The sequence below is a fragment of the Arachis ipaensis genome, chromosome B1 (genome assembly GCF_059453495.1).
Source record: "Arachis ipaensis isolate K30076 ecotype BB chromosome B1, ASM5945349v1, whole genome shotgun sequence".
Taxonomy (NCBI): Eukaryota; Viridiplantae; Streptophyta; class Magnoliopsida; order Fabales; family Fabaceae; genus Arachis; species Arachis ipaensis.
The window spans coordinates 3,557,261-3,579,745 of NC_142436.1; the positions used below are offsets into that span (position 1 = coordinate 3,557,261).

At 31.7% G+C, this 22,485-nt stretch overlaps 1 protein-coding gene, 1 long non-coding RNA gene and 1 pseudogene across 2 annotated transcripts in view; 1 reads left to right on the forward strand and 2 right to left on the reverse strand.

Annotated features, from left to right (window-relative positions):
* LOC110268876 (uncharacterized) overlaps positions 1-2,774 on the forward strand; it is a 28,707-nt gene extending 25,933 nt beyond the window's left edge. The window contains exons 3-4 of the long non-coding RNA XR_015902671.1: positions 1,938-2,120; positions 2,541-2,774. This is a non-coding gene — a long non-coding RNA (uncharacterized LOC110268876). The remainder of the gene's footprint in view (positions 1-1,937; positions 2,121-2,540) is intronic.
* A 6,468-nt stretch (positions 2,775-9,242) lies between these two features.
* LOC107644587 (uncharacterized) lies at positions 9,243-10,154 on the reverse strand. Its single transcript, XM_021115914.2, has one exon. The coding sequence runs from the start codon at positions 9,952-9,954 to the stop codon at positions 9,466-9,468; it is 489 nt and encodes a 162-aa protein (XP_020971573.1). The 5' UTR covers positions 9,955-10,154; the 3' UTR covers positions 9,243-9,465.
* A 7,433-nt stretch (positions 10,155-17,587) lies between these two features.
* LOC148575568 (uncharacterized) lies at positions 17,588-18,989 on the reverse strand (annotated as a pseudogene).
* Between the last annotated feature and the right edge of the window lie 3,496 nt (positions 18,990-22,485).

A 22,485-nucleotide genomic window follows, 5' to 3' on the forward strand; every position in this document is an offset into this window, starting at 1 on the left:
CACCGTCGTCCTAGCATCCTGAACATCCGACATCTGTGATTAAAAATAACCATCCAATAACTCACTAAAACGACCATTTGCATCCATAATGATTGAAACAAACAGCATGTTTTAATTGTAAAGTAATTAAATAACCATCCTCGTAAGAAATAAGAATAACCATCCATCATCATAGTGAAATAAACATCTGGATTATTTTCAGTTAAACTTCTAAACAATTCAGAATAAAACTTCTCGATAATCAGATGTAATGTTTTTTTTTACCAAAGATAGGATACTCGAACCCGCAACCTCTTAATTGAGTATGGGGAGACTATACCATTTGAGCTATAACTCATTGGTAATCAGATGTAATGTTAGTAGTGGCATTTGTTCGATACTCAATAACTTCTCGAAGCGGGTCCCTTCTCGGACGTTCGCGGAAAGCTGGGCGGCGTCGACTGTGTTCTGGACAGCGACGGCTGGTGTTTCTGGAGGCATCGGAGCAGAGAGAGTGGAAGAAAATGCGCGAGAGGAAGGCTCTGCAGAACGAAAATCACACGCAAAGAAGGGAGGTTACCGTATCGTAAATGCACCATTTGTAAATTCTTATTTTTTTTAAATTCAAAATTCGAAATTATTAGAAATTAATTAAATTAATTATCATCTTATTTTAATTTTTTTAACTCTATTGTTCACTAAAATCATTATCTTCCTATACTCTTTTTTATGTTTAATGGTGAGTTCTACCCAACCCCCTCTAAATGAACATGTAAATTACCCCTTGTGACGTGGCATGTTTTAATTGGATTCTTAGTTTTAGTTTGAGTTAATTTAACTCAATAAGAATTAATATCTTAACTAAAGTAAGGTAATTTTGTAATTAAATATTTTCATAAGAGGGATGAATATATAATTTTTATAAATATTAAAAAGTAAAGTTATATTTTTATCATTGTGCAGAAACTCAATTCACTTCAGTCCCATTTCTCTCTGAAATTGAAAGAAAAATCAACTCAACTATGTACAATGGAAAGCTGTTTCCATTTCCAATGAAGATAATTTTGCTGGAGACAAAACGGAGGAAACTGTGAGCGCATACGAACTTGTAGAGCACCCAAACTACTCCTTTTGTTTTGGTGATATTGTGTTTGCGGCTCAAATGATAGTAGCTGTCTCACGGCTTGCTTAGACTCAAAATCAATCATCCTCATTCAGAGTTTAGAGCTTGAGCTTCAATGGCGACGAAGAAGCAGAACGATGATAACACCAAGAAGGCGGGCTTTACTCACTAGTGCCCCCCAGTCCCCAACCTTCGTTCTCACCGTTGAAGAAGCCGTACGCTCGCCGTCATTCTCACTCTCAAGCAGCCGACTCGCTCTCGCCCTTCCCTTAACTCCCCTTTTCTAGCAAAACAGTTTTGGAACTGCCCTCCTGAAGTTTTTTTTAGATAACTTATTTTTCATGAATTTGATTTGCCTGAATTATGATACAGTTCTGAATTTATTTGTTATTGATTTGATATTGTTCTGAGCAGAATTATAATTATTTTCTGAGGGATAGTTTGTATATAAATCTTGTGCAATCTTATTATATGAACAAGTAAAATAAGGATTTCTCTTCCATGGTGTTTTGGTTTATTATTTATTTATTTGTCTCTGAGTATTTGTGTGTTTTTTTTTTTTTGGCGGAAGAAAAAAGAATAAAAGGGGGGGGGGGTCGGGGTATCATTTGTTTTCCTTTAGCTTTGTGGTTTCTTTTCGGTAATCTTTTATCCTATGTTGTATTTTCCCCTCCCTATCAAATAATAGCTCATATAAAAGATTCACTAAATTAGAAAGAAGATCTTTCCATGCATAAATTTCAACAATTGATTACGAAGTGTAATATTACAGGTGTTGGTTGTCTGTATAATCTTGCTTTTCGATGCTCAGTAGTTTTACATCTTTCTTTGCCAGCTAAGAAGTTTTGCTCACATTGGATAAGGAAAAGCACAAAGTGGAGGGTCGAAAATATTATTATGTGTTCAACAGTCTTCTATATTGCTTGCTTGTTCTGCATATACTGGTGGGTGCTGATATTTCGGATGCTTGTTAGACAAATTCAAGCAAAAGGAAAAATTAGTGATGATGTTCGATCTGGTAAGTTGAAAGATCATGGCTTGCTAATGTAAACTCTTGATTCAAAGAGCATTGTTCTCAATATGTTTTGCATGCTTAGTGTCTTCATGGAAGTAGACATGCTTTAGAAGTTCTGGCACGAGTTATTAATTTGTGTCATCTGAATCTGGTATCTGTATTGATATGGTAGCTAGGTGTTGGTTGATTTCTTCCCCTTAAATTGCTTCCTTCAATGTAATTGTATATGATTGTAGGACATCTTTGTGCCTAAACACATTGCTGTCTGCAGTTTACTTTTATTCAATAAATCTTGATGGATTTACGTCAACTATATTGCTTTATTTTCAGTAGTAGCTTCAGCCTGTAAAAGTTTCAAAAGCTTAATATGAATTTTTTTCAACTGATTATTTGATATCAAACTGCTTCATTTCCATTATGCAGATTCAGAAGATGAAGATAGCCATGAAGATTGAGATGGAAAGCAAGACCATAATGTAATCTTAAGGCAAAGGTGAATTTTGAATGGTGGCAACTGACAAGTTGTTTCGCACTTTGGAGTTATACAAATATAGTCACATTTTTATGTGGAATCATGTTTAATATATTAGTTAATTCTATAACATTTAAAAGCTTTAGAAGGGTATTCCACAAGTAAAATGGCTTGAGCCATTGACACTCATCAAGTCATTGCCTCTCTCGTGATGTATGTTTTGAACATTGTGTTTCTCTTTGAGGCAAGATGGAATTCAAAATGTCCATTGTGTTAGGTTTCAATATAAATAGATATAGAAATTATAGGCATCTGCATTAGTTTTATTTAATCTTCTGTGTTTTCCTTAAACTGAGGTAGATGTTGTCTGGTTTCTTTCTTGCAGATGAATTGTCTTAGCTTCGAAATTCTTAAATCAATCTACAATGGAGCAGTTGCTAATGATTATGAACTAAGATTTCAAGTATTAGAGGAATAGAATGAAAAGAAGAAAAAAAATCCACTTTACTTTACACATTTCCACCGTTTACTTAAATTCAAGTTTCAGGCAACCAAGATCCTCTAAAACAAGAAACACTCAACATTAAAGGAAAATGTATAAGCTAATTACTTCTATGCACACAAAGACAACTCAATCATTGCTCCAAACCTATCTTTAAACAAATTCTTAAAATCCGGAAGAACCGTGAAAATTCCTCGGTTCCCTTTCTTTAATTATTCTGAACTCTCTATGCCATGTTTATTAATATTAACCATAATTCACTTGCGGAGGGAGTAGGACATTTATTTATCAGATCTCATTAATCATTATGAATTTGAACTCACTATGCTGTTCTGTGTCTAAACAAGGATTTGCAAAAAATATTTTTTTTTTCAGTCCAATCAGAATCATATCTTACAACATAAAAAATCAGCATGTTAAAATCAAATTGCACAAGGAAGTAAGAGTTGGAACAATCTATTAATGGTGATTCTACATTTTGTGATAAAAAGACAAAACATTCAGTAGTTCCAACCTACAAACACTTGATGAGATACAAATCAGAAAACCATATGCTTATTTAACACCTTACATGACTTACAATTTCAGAATATAATAAACAAAGCAATAAAACCAAGCACCAAAGGAACTAAGGTAGATATGCACGTAAATACATAAAACTTTCCATAAGAGAAAGTGCATAATTCAGTCTACAACTCAACTCTGTAAGAAGAGACTCTTTAAACAACAAATCATAAGGCAACTATACAAAAAAACTATTTGATAACATAAAACAGCCAAAATTGCTAGAAAGAAATGCATAACAGCCAATCAGGTCACATATCTTCTCCAGTTACTACACTTTTGAATCCTGGCAAAGCTGGAAACCTTCGTTTGCACCCAATTGTGCTTGAGGCCCTCCAGCAGAACTAGGTCGACTAGTCAGTTGAGGGAAGTCATTCATGTCAAAACGAAAATTATCACTCGAGTTTACATCATTCAACATATCCATAACATGGCTTTGTGAAAGTGGACCACCAGCATTGGGATAAGAGTTTCCTAGCATTGAAATCACCTACGGAGATCCTGAATCATCGTAAGAAAAATATTTGTGCATTCAACATGCATGAAAACAAATATAAATAATTTCATCAAGCATATTACATACAAATCTAAAACAACCATCAGTTCTTTAACAGTTTTCAACATGTGAAAGCGAACAATGTGGTTGCATAAAAGAAGGCCAACTAATTGGATAAGCTGAACCAATGCAAACAGAAAATAAAGTCATCTTCTCTATGGCTGCACTTGCACAAAGCAAATGCAATTAGGGGTCATTGCATGAGAACATCTTTGTGGATAAGTATTGTTCAACACCATTATAATGGACATCCATAAAAATACGTACCTTGTAGAAGCACAACACTCATCAATCGATTCTGTCCCTGTACTCCTAAGCCACCATATCCACTGTTTGTACTCATCAATCGATTCTTGCCCACCTTGAGGTTGTGCATCGGCAGAATCCAGATCATGTAGCATTACATCCTTTAGGGGGAAACAAAATTTCAAATCACAAGAAACTATTACCATCAAGCCAGTGTATCAAAAACAATCTTACTGGGTCTGAGCATCTAGATGTGTTCCTTTACAAAACTTATCCAAATAATTTTTTTTGTGTTAAAATAACCAATGAGTCAACAACAGCACAATCATCACAATGTAATTGTTCATCATCCTCATTCTTACCATTGCTCGGTTTTGGCGTCTGGATTCTAAGAAAAGCACTCTTACTCTTAACCTGTTTCTTTGGAATGCCATTATATTCATGAACCCTATCTGCTCTATCATAATCGTACCTATCCAGTTCCAAAGCCGTTGTCTCAAGAGAAGAGTCTCGCGCCTCTTCCGAGCAAAGTTTTGATTCGATACCGGAATTCGGAGAAACAACCACACGGCAACGGCGGTTTGCTCCGCCAAAGCACTCCTTCCTGAACCTGGAAGCACTGCGGTTAGGGTTAGAATTTGAAGGAGACTGCGATAGCATTGAACTACGGTGACGCGAATCGTGTTCGAAAAGAACAAGAACCTGAGGAACAAAGAGTGGATTGGCGGGTAAAAAAATGGGAGGGTTGAAATTGAATGCGGTAGGGTTCACAAGAACGTGGTTGGGAACCTGACGGAGATGGTGGTGGTTATACGGCGGAGGAAGAGGAATGTACGTATTTGGGCGACGGTAATGATGAAAGTAGGGATCCATGGCGGCGGAGAGAGGAGATAGAAGGACAAACGGAGATGGGAGAAGGAGATACAGAAGATTAGGGTTCATTGTGTGGAAGCTTGATTTGGGGAAGAATTAAAGATTGAATTTTTAATAAATTACATAATTATCCACTTTGGGCTATAATTTAATTACCAATAGTTTAACCATAGTTAACATAGCAACCAATTAAAAGATGACATGTCACAGAGGGTAATATACATATTATTATAGAAAGAGTAAAGTAAAATTTACCTTAAATATATGATAACTGATTTGTTAACTTATTTTTTATGTTTACATAATATTTTAGTTATATATTTAATTTTGGTACATTATTAATGTAAAATAATTTTATATGAAATATTTAATTATATAACATCACGTCAATAAAAATAATTATCTTTTATATTAACTACATAAATATATGATCATCTAAATAAATATAATTAAATAATTATATAAAATATTTTATATTATACATTAAAATTAAATTCTATAAGTATATGTATTAGTTTATATTTTTTTAGCGTGTATTTTATATATTCTAAGTCTCCACGGTTTAATTTAAAAATGAAAAGTTATATTATATATTAACCATTTGATATATTTCGAAAAACGGGAACAAACTGCGGTAATCAGTTAATTTAGGTTTCAGGTTCACCAAAACAAATGTGCATCGATATGTGAATATGATGAAGCCAAGGTAGGTTATACGGTCCAAAGTAATTAGAAAATTAATATATGGATGAGTTGGATTCTGACAAAGGGATGTGCAAACTAATCTAAAGAATTGTGTAATATTAATATTTGAGAGATGGGAGATGAGAATCCATGTGAAGAACTGAGTAATTAAATAGAGAATAAATTAAGGAGGAAGATATGTATATGCCAGCTTGTTTTCTTTTGTTTCTTTTTGAATGTAGCGTGGAGATGTCGCTATTTGCCTACTAATTTATATTTCGGTTTAAAGGACAACAAGGTATGCTACCCACATTTTTATTTTTTATTTTTTAAAAAAATTGTTATAAATCTGGCTCATTAATTTATTTTGTTCCTTAACAAACCAAGGCTCACTTTTGTTAGAGATCGTTTATATTATTTTATTTTATCAGTTTAAATATTTTGATGAGTAATTTTATAATATAATTATAGTTTTATATTTAAAAAGTCTATAATTCAATCTTTGGTGAATAAAAAGATGACATAAAATAAATAAAAAAAAATTGTGCAAAAATTAAATAAACCAAAAGAGATTTTTGTTCGAAAGAAAGTGTTAGAGATATAATAATTTATGTTACTTCTTTTTATCAATTTAAATTTTTAAGATGAGTAATTTTATAATAATTTTTCTTCCTTTATTCTTTCTATTTCTTCTACTATATATTTATATATCTTTTTCTTGACATAATTTTCCTTTTAAAAAACGTTTAACCAAACTTGTTTAATTTTGCTTCTTGATTTAACTGTCATAATTAAGCGTCACTTTTAGATATTTTTATAAGGATAATTGGATCAAAATTCAGCATTTCGATTTATTATTGTGGTGATTTCGGGGAAAAATCAAGTGAGATAATATAAGATGAGAATACATTATATCCAACTCAAAATTTTAAGGTGTCAAATATATGAGTCTCTCATTTTATAAATTTCTCACTCTTCTTTACTTTTTTTTATGTGAAACTAACTTCAACATTCCTCACACTTACGACACTAACAGTTTTGAATAGTAGATGTTAAATTACTTTTTTCGTAATAAGCATATGTTGTTCTATACTCCGATCCTAGGAGCTTTGACATAAAATATGATTATAATAACTCACATTAAGAAGTAGGAGACTAGGAGATAATTAATAACCAACTAGTTCCACTACACTAGCAATTAATTATAGAACGATTATTTGACTCATAAAATAATTAAAGGGTAATCAAAAGTATGGAGAAAGCGTAGGCTGACAATCATCATCCCTAATTGGAACTTGATCTATACTTAAGCTTAAGATCATAATTTTTAATTTTATTTTTTACGGTATTTTTTATCCAATATGTCAAGAATTAATCCGTTATAAATTTAAATTTTATTAAAAAGTTATTATTTATCAATAAATTTGCTGCAGACACAAGATAAAAATCAAACTTTTAACATTTATTTAAGTAGATAAATAAATTAACCATTCAACCAACTTAAGTTAATTTGTTTAAGATCATAATTTAATAAAGTTGTTACTCAAAATTTTCTTTTTTATGACCTAAAAAGAAATAACCCCATTTATATAAGCTTAAGTTTTTTTACCAGGTTTTCTTCAAATGAATTAAAAATATAATTATACCATCTTTCTAATTATTGGTACTTAGATTGGTTAATTATTAATTACAAATGTTCATCTACTTAATTAATGCCATAATGTGGCACATAATAACAATCCAGGCCAACAAACAAATTCGTTAGTACGGATAATCATAATAATAATGTCAACTTCTATTAGGTCTTCTTAAGTTTTTCTTTTTTCTTTTTTGAAACAGATAGATTCTTTGAGTAGACATATGTGCCTAACATGCATGTTCCAATTAAATACTCGTATCCAAAATAGTACTAGTAAAATATACAGCTTAATACATAGAAAAATGGGCCCTATATATATTCAAAACTATTTAATCATTTCGATCATTCTAAATTGGAGCCACAACTAATAAAGTTTATACCTAATTAAGAAATTACATCTAATTAATCATGAGTATTCTAAAGACTAAGCTTGCAAAAATATACATAGAAAATATAAAGATAGAAATATAACCATAGAAAATAAAAAATTCACTCGAAAATTCGGATAATATTCAATTTAGTCTTGAATTTGTATGTGAGTCTTATTTTAGTCTTTAAAATTTCAATTGCTTTTATTTAATCTCTAAATTTTGTGAACACGACTCATGTTAATCTTTGAAACAATTTTCAGTGTACAAATGTTAACAGAACATTGTCGTTGATAGCCGAATACCATGCTAGACTCTGTAAAATAATGTCGTTTTGATTTTAGCATTTAAATAATTTAAAAAATCAAAAGTGGTATTTATCGAAACTTTACCTAACAAAACAAGTGACGCGACATTACTTTTCGGCTATTTGAATGTCAAAAACCAAAACTGCATCATTTTAATTACAGGTTTTAGCGTGGCATATGACTATTTATATCAGCACTTCATTAACGTTTTTGTACTAAAAATCGTCTCAGAGACTAATGTGAGGCATGTTTACAAAATTTGGAAACTAAATAAAAGTAATTGAAATCTCAAAAACTAAATTAAAACACGTATGCAAATTCAGGACCAAATTAAATATTAACTTTTTGATAATTACTTGAGATTTTCTATGTTTGCTAAAATTAACCAAATATAACTTAGTAACCCTAACCTATGTTATTAGGGAAATCATTAACTTTTTTATGCATTAAATGAAGTGTTATTTTATAAAAATTCCTAATTTAAAAAAAACTAATAATAAAAACTTAAGATAATTTTCAATAATGCATCCATTAGAAAATGAAGAAAGTAAAATTTGTCCTTAAATTTCCAATTGTAAATGGCCATTGAAGACAAATCAGATAGCCTTAACTTGCGATTCAAATTGTGGGGCACGAGATAACGTGAAACGCTCTTTTTTCTTTAGATATTTGCATGGAAACTTGAGGATGAAAATGGATCCTCAGTGTACAAACTTCAATAATTTTTTCACTCTTAATCAATTTCTATTTTTGTTTTCTATCCATTATTTTTTCTTGTGTTTCAGCACATAAATTATTAGATTTGATAAAAAAAAATCAATTAAAATAATTCAATTCACCCATATTGATGATGATGACTGCATCTAGAAAAACCAAAATAATAATAACAATAATAAATGTAGGGAAAAACAAATTTACCAAAGCAAGATGAAGATTTTATCCACAAAGATCAATACCCGCATATATTATAAAACATGGGGAAAAAAGGAAAAAAAAAAAGGAAGGAGGATCTTTTGCTATGTTTCAATAAATGAACCAAGTTTTTTGGTTCACTCTCCTCCTTGCCAGCATGTTTAATTTGACATCACCGGCAAAACAAGGAAAAAAGATAAAAAGATAAAAAAAAAAAAATTTAACTAGTCTTCAGAGATACTCTCTAAATGAGGTCGCCATACACCAACACGGCCTTTCCGGCGATCCTTTCCTAAAGATTTTTTATTTTTAGAAGCTATCTGAGTGAGTGCATGGAAGTGTGATGACGAGTCGTCATCATCACACTTCTTACTCTTTTTTGACAAAACTTTTTTGTTAATGTCACTATCACATATGCTTCCGCTCTTCGCAGTGGCAAAACGCTTCTTTTCCGGCAACGATGATGCCGGAATCAAGAAGTATATGCTTCCCCTCTTGAGCTCTGTCTCTGGAGCAAGGATCAAAATCCGGCGAACGACACCTTGAGAGCTAGGTTTGCTTAGAACATGATTAGGGTTTTCCCTGAGAATCTCTCCGGCAGTTATTGGACGTGTAATCTCTTCCACATAACCATTCAAATGCACTATTCTTATCAAATCAAGAGCACCACAAGGAATAACACAAGCCAAACAACACCTTAAGCTATTACCCATAATTATAATGTATTTTTGGTTTAGAATAATATGATCAAGAGAAATAATAGCACCCAAAAAGGGAAAAAAAATAGAGAAAATTAAAACTGATCTAGGATTTGAACCTGGATCAGAAAAAAAGAAAAAGAAAAAGAAAAAAAAAGAGAGAACAAAAGAAGAAAACCTTTTTTTTGTTGTGTTTGAGTTACTAGAGCTTTGAGAACAAGGGAAGGGGTTGGAGGATGAGTGGTGTATATATAGTAACAACCGTACTCATAATGCAATGGGTGGATTTAACAAAATTTATAAATTATAAATAAATTAATAATTGTGATGATGACGTTTGAAGTTAATAATAATGGAACTGAGTGGATTCAATTTACCAAATTGCCCTCCATATATATATATAATGTGTGTGTGTGTATTATTGTTTTTGCAATTTTTTGGGGTTTGGATGAACACATGCGGTGAGGTGGGGCTTCCTTACCTTCTTGCTGTGTAGTTAACTAGTTTGTAGGGTTTTGTCCGCCATGTGTAGATAAATAATAAGAACTATTGACTGGTATAGTAGTAAACTTTGATAATTAATTAACAGAAATATCTGATAACAAAAATAGATTAGTCAAAAACAGTTAAAATTTATTTTTTTTAGTTTAATAATTAATAAATATTAAATAAGATAAATTTTGATAAATTTTTTTGTTTTTCTAATATTATCAATTAATTATTGTTATCTGTGACATAATAACAGAATATTCAAAAAAATTTAAAAAAAATTTAAATAAAAATGTAAATATAATTTTTTTTTATTTATTTAAAAAAATCCGTCAAAATAATATGTATTTATTGATAAATAAATTCATAATTTATACTTATTCATTGTGTCCAACAATCTCTAGTTCTATTATTAATTCAGACAATATTTCAATACTAAAATATTGCCCTTCTGTTTTCAGTTCAATTTTTGCTAAGTATTAATTGACAAAGGTGAAATAGTAGTTAGTTTATTATAATAAAAATGTTATTTGTACACTAAAATTAGTCACTAAAATTAACTTCTAATATATTTGTGTATAAATTATAAATATATATGTAATTTAATTTATTTTCAATATGTATTTATATTTTAATATGTATTTTATAATAATAACTGACTTTGGTAATTAATTTTAACGTACAAAATAGCATAATTTTATTATAGTTATGATATAAATATGTGCGAAGTTTTAACTTTTTTATTTAAACTTTGTACTTTAGTTATGTACTATATATAATATTTAAAACGTCAAAATAAAAATGTAAACGGTGGGAAACTGGGAATGCATAAGTAAGATTCATCTACCTGCGCTATAGACTATAGCAGTTTGTCTTATATATATATGTTAAATAAAAATATATTTATTTACTCATTACTGATCCAGAATTTGCTACATTAATTGCTGTTAGTAACAGCAAATCATTGTTAAATAATCGTTAAAAAATCATTGTTGAATATATATAACAGAAGAAACAAAACATCATTTCCCATAAACTGAGACCTGGATTGATCAACGATTAAGAGCTTCAAAGATCATGAAGCTGGCACGGGAAGTAGTGTGAACTGCGAAGGTTATAATCAAACAAAATAATGTAACTAAGACTTTGATATAATCAAATAGATATCTTAAATTAATTTATTTTAATTTCTATATTAATATAACTTTTTTTAATTAAAATAAGTTTAATTAATTCATTTAGGATACTTTTTTAATTATATTAAAATTTTAATTATGTTATTTTACTGTTAAAAATGTCATACTGGCGTTTTAATATTTTATATTAGTATTGTATTAATATCAGTTAATAAATTATAAGAATAATAAAAATTTATAATTTGTAAATTTAAGAATTAATTTAATCACTTTTAAAACTAAAATCTATTTTAATACACAGTAAAAAAAGTCAGAACTTGCCTTATTTAGCATTCATTAATTATCGTAACAATTAATGAATATTAAATAAGGCAAATTATGGCTGTTTTTGGTTGATTTTCTTTGGTTACCAAACATTTTTCATTAATAAATGGTGCAACAATGTCTGAGTTAGAGTTAAGAGGAGAATTACCAAAATTTTTGCTTGCATTGCCATAGAGATATAAGGAAGAAAAGAGGAATTACCACGAGAAAGAACTAGTAGGTTATATTCATTAAACATACTAGAATATATAGGGAAAAATATATTCATTAAAACTAACAAATGTATTTAAGGTATTAAGTATTATCAAAACTTAATATAAAACTATTAGATAAAAAAACAAAAAATTAGTATAGAAAATGACAAAAAAAAAGTAACAATAGAAGTAATTTTTAAGATGTGCAACAAAACTATTAAGCATAAAAATTTTAGTATACGACACAAAAATATTAGTGACCAACACAGAAAATTTTATATATTAGCTTAAGAATTTTATTTTCTATGAACTTTTACGTCTGTGAATCACTATTAAGTTTTATTAATTTTGAATTCTTTTGGAGGAGATTTGAATATTTTTTTATTATTATTTACTGTAGTTATTTAGTAAGAAGTGCCGAAATTTAAATTTTTTTATTTTTATTTTTTTGTTATACGCAAAAATTTATGTACTATATCGATAAATTTTTGTGTTTTTTAACAAGAAACTATGTGTTTCTTCTTTATTATTTATTTTTTTTTTTGTCATCTTTGTTTTTTTTTTATTTTATTTAAAAAAAGAATATCAAAAGAAAAGAGAAAGAGAAGGAAAAAAAATTAACAAAAAAAAAACATAACAACGATGGCAACGCAGTAATACAAAAAAAAAGGAAGAGCAGAAAAAAGAAAATAAAAAATACACGAAAAAAAAGAAACATATAGTTCATGTAAATGTTATATGAGTAGTATTTATTAGGCTTAAGTCAATTTAATTAAATGTAGTTATTAAAAATATTTATACGTAAACAAGAATGTTTTAAAAATATCAATTCTAGTAATATAAACCTTTTTCTTTTGAAGTCATGCATTTGAAATCTTTGGTTTGAGGTGCATATATAGGCAAGAAAAATTGCATCTTTGCAATCTAAAGTCTTTTTTTACAAGCATTACAAGATTTTGTAGGTGGAAAACATACAAATTCTTATTACTTTAAAATTCTTCAAGACTTATTCTAGTGAGTCAAATTGATACTTTCATCTTTTAATAAAAATTTTTAATATGTGTATTATTATATAAATAAATTCTTAGTTTTTATTATAAAATAATTAAATTTCAAAAATATGAATATAAGATAATTTAGTTCTAATTATGAATTATATTACCAATTAGTCTAAAATTTTGTTAGAATAATAAAATTAAAATTGTCGATGATTTAAAATTTAATTTATTTTTTTTTTGGTGACTAAATAGAAAAGAAAGAAAAAAAAAGATACAAAACCAAATTAATTGGCTAGGGTCATATCTAAATCTATTAGATGTTGAAGCTCACTCCATGGTTGGCTCCAATTCGAGTGAATGTCCGCGACAGAAGCAGCTGCTTTAGCCATACAATCTGCAACACTATTTGCAGTCCTCTGAATTAAAAGAATAGAGACTCTCCAATTCCAATTCATAACCTCCTGTATATGCTTTGCCAAATCCCATTCCGGAATATCCTTACCAAGCATTCTTTGGTTTACCAAGAAAAGAGCTTCTAAACAGTCTGTTTCACAAATAACCTCACGAAATCCACTCTCCCAAGCAAGAAGTAAACCTCTCCAAATTGCATACAATTCAGCAAAAAGAACACTGCACACTTCGACTTTCCCAGTGCAACCTTTCAACCAACATCCATCAGGATTGCGAATGATACAACCAAAACCAGCATAGCCAGAAGGAGCAAACCAACTAGCATCACAATTCAATTAACAGAATAAACTGGAGGTGGAACCCAATGCAAACAAAGTGAAGGAGGAGACAGAGATTGATGCATAGCAAAAATAGTGTGAAACTCCCTTACTGAACTACGAATCAAACTCACCACTTTACTAGCACTCCATGAATCATCTATATTAAATAAGTCCTGATTCCTGCTTCTCCAAATCCACCAGATGGTCGAAAAGAAAAGAAAAACATTTTCACTCCTTGCACCTCTGTAGAGCCAATCATGTAAATTCGAGTTATTTGAATACAGGCCTAAAAGGTTCCAGACCTCCTTGGCACTAGGGCACTCCCGAAGACAATGAAGAATTGATTCAGAACCATTCTGACACCGATGACAGGTGCTAGATAAAGCTAAACCACGACCCAAACGAAACTCTGCCGTAGGAATAGCATTATGAAGACTGAGCCAAATCAAGAACTTGTACTTCTCAGGAATATGCAGTCGCCATACCCACAACCAATTATCATGCTCATTCCAGTCAAACTTTCTTTTGGCTAGCCAACTGTACCCACTCCTAGCTGAGTAAAGTCTAGAAGATGCCACACCCCACGACCAACCCGAACTCTCTCCAGCATTCAAATCCACTAGTTGATTGGTGACGTTTACTATAAGCATTCAAACGCTGTTTGACATCTTCTGGAATGGTAGAGAAAATATCATGGAGATTCCATTGACCATCTTTCCAAACGTCTCTAATAGTTAAATCAGAGTTAGATATATGTACAAAAGGGACATCTTGAGCAATTGGGCCCTCAATACTCCAATTGTCAAACCAAAAAGATTGATCAAGTGACCCAACGCACCAAGAGAAGGCATCCTTAAGAGCACCAAAAGCCTTTGAGATACTCTTCCAAACATGAGAAGCATTGCAAGGGACAGGGCCATCTAAAACTCCCTCATTCCTTAGATACTTCGCCCTCAATAGAGCAACCCAAGGCTTGTCCTGACAATGAAAAAGTTGCCACACCAATTTACCAAGTAAAGATATATTAACACACGCAGGATCTCTAACACCCAGGCCACCAAATTTTTTTGGAGTGATCACGGTCCTCCAATTAACAAGAGAAAGACCTTTACCATCAACTTGACCCTTCCAAAGGAACTGTCTCATCATAGAAGATAATTTATCGCAAACCCAATTTGGAAAAAAAGATACCTGCATATGATAGACAGGAATGGATGCTGCAACAGAATTGATCAAGCAAAGTCTCCCTGCTTTATTTAGAAGCCTTCCTTTCCAATTAGCTAATCTTCCCCTCACCTTTTCAATCACCGAATGAAAAGAAGCCCTACTGGTACGGGAATGATTAAGGTTAACTCCAAGATATCTTCCTAAGTCCAAAGCAAAACGTATTGAAGAAACACTAGTAAAAATATCTCTTCTACGAGCAGTCACATTTTTAGAACAAAAAGCTTTAGACTTTTCAAGATTCACTTTCATGCCAGATGCCTTGCAAAAAATGTTAAGAGAATGCATGACCATTTGGACCTGACTCTTTGTAGCCTGACAGAAGAGTAAGAGATCATCTGCAAACATCAAATGAGAAAATTTTGGGCCACCCCTAGTGACAGAAACTGGTTTCCACACACCCTCAACCACCTTATGAGATATATAGCAAGCAAGTCTTTCCATACAAAGCACAAATAAGTAAGGAGACATTGGATCGCCCTGTCTAAGCCCCCTTCTAGGAGCAAAACTATCCAATCTATTCCCATTCCACATAATAGAAAGAGATGATGCACAGACACAAGTCATAATCAAATTAACAGTGATGATAGGAAAACCAAAAGCAATGAGAGTACTCTCCAAAAACCTCCAATCCACCCTATCATAAGCTTTTTCAAGATCAATTTTAAAAGCAAGAGTACCTTTCTTGGATTTTGTGTGCTTCATGAAATTCAGAATTTCTTGGGCCACAATAATATTATCAGGAGCACCACGACCTGGAATAAAACCTCCTTGTAAAGGACTAACAATATCTGGAAGAAAAGGCCGAAGTCGGTTAGTCAATACTTTGGTGATAATTTTATAAACAACATTACACAAGCTAATAGGCCTGAAATCCTTCATAAAGGTAGGGTTATCAATTTTAGGAATAAGCACAGTCAGAGTTTCCATGATGCTAGGATTTAAGAACTCTCCCAAAAAAGCGCTCCGGACAATATTCCAAATCTCAGTGCCTACTATCTCCCAATATTCTTTAAAAAAATAAGCTTGAAAGCCATCTGGACCAGGAGCCTTAAAAGGGCTCATACTGAATACTGCTGACTTGACTTCCGCAAAAGAGACAGGGTCAATTAACCTAGCACAAGCCTCAGTGCTTAGAGTGGGCATCGGAACATCCCCTAAACAATCAACCTCAACCTCTTCCGTTGTACCAAAGAGATTCTTGTAAAAAGAGAGGGCTTCTTCCTGGAGAATATCTGGATCAGTAGACCAAGACCCATCTTTAACATATAATCCATGTACTCTATTATGGTTTCTACGCACCAAAGTCTGAAGATGAAAGAATTTAGTGTTTCTATCCCCATACTTGACCCACTGCTCTCTAGATTTTTGGTACCAAAAAAGTTCCTCTTGCAACAAAAGCCTATTGTAATCTTCCCTCAGTTCAGCTTCTTTAATTCTCAGAGATAACACATCGGTAACCTCTAAACGCCGTTGAATCTGATCAATCTGATATTCCAGCTTATTTTTTCGCACAAAAATATTTCCAAAAATCTTTGAGTTGAAGTCCAAAGAAGCCTGTTGAACCATCTTAAGCCTTTCGGTAACGCCTCCAAACTCTTGATTCCAAGCCTTACTAATAACATATTTATAAGAAGGATGTGTTGCCCACGCAGCTTGGAACCTAAAAGGACGTGAACCTTTCACTCTGGGGCTACCATGACAACGAACTAAAATAGGACAATGATCAGAATGAAGCCTGCTAAGAATTTCAGAATAACCCTCAGGAAACATTGTCATCCACGCCTCATTAACTATAGCTCTATCCAACCTTTTAGCCAAGTCCCTACCAGCCTGAACTGCTCTATACCAAGTATATCTCCTACCAGTCACTTTAAGATCAAAGAGCTCACAGTCATCTAGAGTAGTAGCTAATAGACTAGCTCTGTGAGAAGAAAAATAAGCACCTGTACTCTCATCTGGTGCCACAATCTCATTAAAATCACCAACTGCCATCCATGGTCTATTATGGCCTGAATTAATAGAACGCAAATGATCCCAAAGCATACATCTTTTTTCGAATTGAGGACTCCCATATACTGCAATACAAAGCCAAACTAAGTTACCCACACTCACTTTCACTGTGATACATTGGTCAATTTGATCAATAACCACACAAGAAGCATTAGCAATAGAAGATAGAAACCAAATGCCACCCCTGTGTCCTATTGCTTCCTCAATACCAACACAATGAAAACCCAACTTATCCCAAAAATTCTTCAAATTATTAAACATGGTATGAGTCTCAAAGAGAAAGAAAAAAGATGGTTTATATATTCTCACCAAATTTTTGCAATGCACACGGGCCATCTTGTTAGACGCACCCCTCACATTCCAGGCTATGATATTGAAACTATCCATAAAATAGCAAAAAGGGAGCTCCAATAACAAACCCGAGACTCAACATGATGTCCATGTCTTCGACGATCCTGCCTTTAATGGACTCTCAAGTTGCAGCCCAATTTTCTCCGTCGAAACTTGCACCATACCCGCCGTCGATGCTCCATCCTTATCTACTGGTGAATTCTGCAAAGAGTTTGGGCGAGGACGCTTTCGCACAGTGCCATTTGTTGTCTCACCTTGCTGCTGATGATGAACATTGTGCCGGGTCCCCGAAGAAGCCACACTAACCGGTTTTCCAATATTGATGCCCCTGCTTAATTTTGCTTTGGATCCAGTAGCATGTGTTGTACGTTGGTGATTAGGCCTTGTCCAAGTATTGGTAGCCTTGTTAGGAGACTTCTTTACTTTTGGTTGGACCTGATGGGTGCTAAGAGAAGGCTTTTGACCCATTTTATGCTTTCCTTTCCTAATCACTTGAGTCCAACCTTCCAAATCCTCATGTTGTGCATGGTCTACATGAACAGCATGCAAATCACTCTCCACCAAATCCGGGACAGTAACTTTTACAGTCTCATCTCCAAGATTCTTGCCAAAATGAAAACTTGCCTTTTCTACATGTACTGGATTTTTTGAATTTGAGCTTTCTGGCTGCTTTGCTACATCGCTGATCACCTTGGCATTAGTTCCTCCTCCTGCATTGCTGTCAGTCTTGCACACCTTCATATCATGACCAAACTTGAGACATGAGCCACAAATAAGGTGAAGACTTTCATATTCAACCTCATATTCAACACCTTCAACAAGAATCTTCTTAGTCACTGGCAATCCTAAATCTATCTGAACACATGCTCGAGCATATCGTCCTCTTTCAGCTAATTTTGTTGCCAAATCAACCTTAACGGGAATGCCAACTGCAGCCGCAACACGGAGCATTGCATCTTCTTGGTAGCACCAGATTGGTAATCCAGAAATTCTAATCCACACTAAAGTTGCTCCAAAACAGTTTTCACTTGATCTAAACTCTTGATCCCAAGGCTTCACAGCCACATAATTTCCCTCGATCATCCATGGACCTCCTAAGAGAACTTTTTCTCGCTCCTCAGCTACATCAAACTTCACAAGAAAGTAGTCAAATCCCACGTCCAATAAACCAAAACCTCCCTTAATCCTCCATACCGTTCGGAGTTTATGAGACAATGCAGTGTAGCTATAATGTTTACCTAGCACCTTAATTACTATAGCATCCTTATAAGGTTCTGCCAAGCAATTCTTAGCTTCTTGGGTAAACGTGACACTCGGTGGCAAGAGATCTCCTTGCTTCCCAGAAACTACCGCAATGTTATCTCCCGATAAAGTTTCAACAAGTGAAAAAGCTTTAGCAATCTTGGAACCCACAACTTTGTCCCTGAAAGAAACCTTCAAAGGCTTAGAAACCCCTCCCGAAATATGATCCTCCTTTTCCCCTGATGCAATCCCTCCCCCACTCTCCCCCTTATCTCTTCCGCCGACATTATCGGCTGCCTCACCGTGTTTCACCCTCAAAGTCTCTTCCCCGCTCACTCCGGCGCTCATCTTCGATTTTCAAAATTGTACAGAGTACGGAGTACAAAATTTAATTTATTTAAGTACACTTTAAATGTTACTCTAAAATAAATTATTGACGGCACAAAATATTACTCCACCAGCCTGGCCAATGATTCAGCTTTTAATTATTTTAATTATTGATGCCGTCCCCAGCTACCTATAATTCATGAATCAATTTTTGCCTTTTTACTAAAATGTGAACCAACCTAAACTTTTCTTTCTTTCTTTCTTTCTTTTTGGAAAAAAAGAGTTCAACGGAATTTTGACAGGAAGTCAAATTAAATTTGTATCAAAATCTTATTTCGAATAGTAGATATAACTTTTTAAAAAAAATGAATTCAACCCAAAAATTACTTAGTATTTATATTGAAAATATACAAAATATTCAATAATATTAAACTATAGCAAGAATTGTAATAAAAAGGAGATAAATAAAGCAAACGAAAGCTTTAAATAAATAAAAGAATAAAATTAAAATTAAAAAAAGCAAATATTTGAAAAGAACAAGAAAAATGCGAAAAAAAGTTAAAATAAAATAAATTAACAAAAAATAAAATAACAAAAGAAATAAAAGAAAAGAAAACAACAGAAATAAATTAAAAGTGGACTCCAAACACTCACATGTACTTGCTTGACGTCAGTGTAATTTGGATTTTTATTTACAGAATTTTGTATAATGATAAAGTGTTTAGATTGAAGTCCTCTAACTCTTCTAAATTTCTCTTGTTTATAGACCATAAATAATGAATTGCAGAGTGCTCCTTTCTTGGCACGATCTAACCTTCTCTTTTTATCTCTACTCATGAACTTGCCTTGCCGGCAAAGGATCTTGTTTTCCAAAATTGACACCCCACGCGTACGTCTTTGTTTTTATCTTGGTCGACAAACCTCACATTCTATATAGTACTCCCAGATAAAATCACGTACAATTATCAAATTTCGACTTGGGTCTCTCTCGACTTGACTCTTCTCGAAGTTCTATTTTTTTTTATGGTCGAATCCTTATTCCATCGAAATTTTAACCACACATGATCAACTGATTTTGTCCCAAATTTTTTCGACTCAATTTATATTCGATATCATAGTCAAATTTCACAACCAGTCGAAATTATACCAACAGTTACAAAAGCTAAATATAAACAATGAAATACAAAGCAAACCAAAAGAACTGTACTTTATTCCTCTACATGCTCTAGTCCTAAGCTATGTTACCTTCTTCTTGTTATCAATTTTTTTATGGTATCTCTTATCTTAATATGTCAAAAATTAATTTGCATTCTAATTTGAGTTGGTATTTATTCAAAAAGAAATTAAAATTTTTAACATTTACTTAAATAGACGAATAAACTAAATATTCAACCACCAACTGAAATCAGTTATATATCTTAAAGTAAATATTTTGTTCATTATTATATAAAAATGATAAAAAGGAGAGAATGTGACCAAAATCTAAAATTTGGAAAAAATTAAAATTTTGCGTTCGACTAATTAATTTTTTAATTAATATCATTAATTAAAAAAATAGTTTTATATAAAAAATAAACTGCTATTAATTAATTAAAAATTAATTTCATATACTTATTCTAAAATTTTCGCGAAGATGAAGATAGCGAAGCATGCTTCCAAGAATAAGAGACTTTGAACAGAGTTACTATTACTACTATTATTATTGAAGGAAATGGGGACGAGGTCGTTATTTTCTTTGATGAAAGATATTTGAGGCCCCCTCTTTTATGAAAGAAATTAAATTAGGCAATGATAATATGTCCAACTCATTATTCATAAAATTAATAAGGACCATATACTTTTATATATATTTTGTGTAAAATTAAATAAGAAAACAAATATCAGCCAGGGAATGGATGAGATCATATTATTATTTAGGGGTGCTTTAATTTCGGCATTCCAAAATTCGGTTGGATCTCAAACATATTTTATTTTATTTGATATATATGGGTGTCGCTTTCCACCCTATGTTAGGATAGACCAGCTCACCTGAAGTTATACATTCATTTAAAAGTTATAGTGGTTGGATTAATACGTCTTCTTTTCAGAAGATACGGTCCACGTGTCATTTCGTAACGGTTAGGTCAGTATTATAGAAGTCACATTAGCGTTTTTTGTTGAGTCTAATTGGGTGACTTTAACGGAAGGATAAATTTGTCCGCGTTTTAGAAGGGTCAAAGGTATGACTGTATTTTTCAATTTTTAGAAACAAAAATATCCGCAAAAAAAAAAAGTCAAGAACCTATTTATTCTTTATATTTTTTTTTAGTAAAATTTGTTTTCTTTATTATATATATTATTATTTGATGTATATATTATACATCTATTTAATAAACTCTTTATTTCTTAGATCAGATTTAATACTTTGTTAGGTATAATTTTCAAAATTATATATGTTTACTAGAGGTCAAATTTATCTAATTTAAACTCCTCTTATATTAATCAATTTGGATTAGTTGAATTTAGATTAATTGAATAATCAGTTCACTTGCCCATTTAAATAAGTGTTGGGAATTTGAATTTTACTTTATACGTACAGTGACCCATTGATTAGTAATCAAACTTTAAATAAAGTTTAGATTCACAACAGATTAATCTTTGACCTGTAGAATAAAAAGATACCGTAAATAACTAAAAACAAAAAATCTTATATTAACTAATTTGCGTCGAATTCAAATCTTAAATAGTCACTTCATAATAAATTAGGATCGAATTCAAATCTAACTAAACCCCCAACCAATAATCCAGTTGTAACCCTAGAATGAATGGATCACAAAATTTTGGACGAAATTAAAGCCGCGTGAAAAATAAGACAGGCATTCATGTATACAAATTCGGTGATGAGATCAAAGGTACATTATATATTGTTTCTTATATATGTATGTACGTAATTGTACTGATGAACATTCTACGTATATCTAACTGTTGCGCCGCTGGCTTTTATGTTTTCAATTATGTGCGAATTATATTGTTATATTTTATTTTAAATAATGTAGCTGGCGATTGTTTTGTCTTTATTAATTATATTCTTAGAGTTCAACAGAATTCAAACATGAGATTATATAATTGCAATAATTAACTTCGTTATCAAATGTTATTAGCTTTAATTTTTGTCAGTTCAAACAATAGCCTCCGTGAAGAAGAAATTAACTGATGTCTAATATATTACATTATGTGATGTAATTATATGTTACATCACCAAAATCTGCTGAATATTCTTATCAAATTGAATAACAATTTTTTGATAAACAAGTTATAAGTAGGTAATTTAAGTGTATTGAACACTAAAATCTTGAATTTTATTTATATTTTGTTATTAGGTTTATTAAATTTTAGTTTGAAGATTTAATTAAAATAAAAAATATTGATTTCATTAAAGTACAAACCAATAAATAATTTTGACTTTTTTTATTATTTAAAATAGTAGTGAGATCATCATATATATAAAAATTAAATACAAAATAGTTAATATATGATT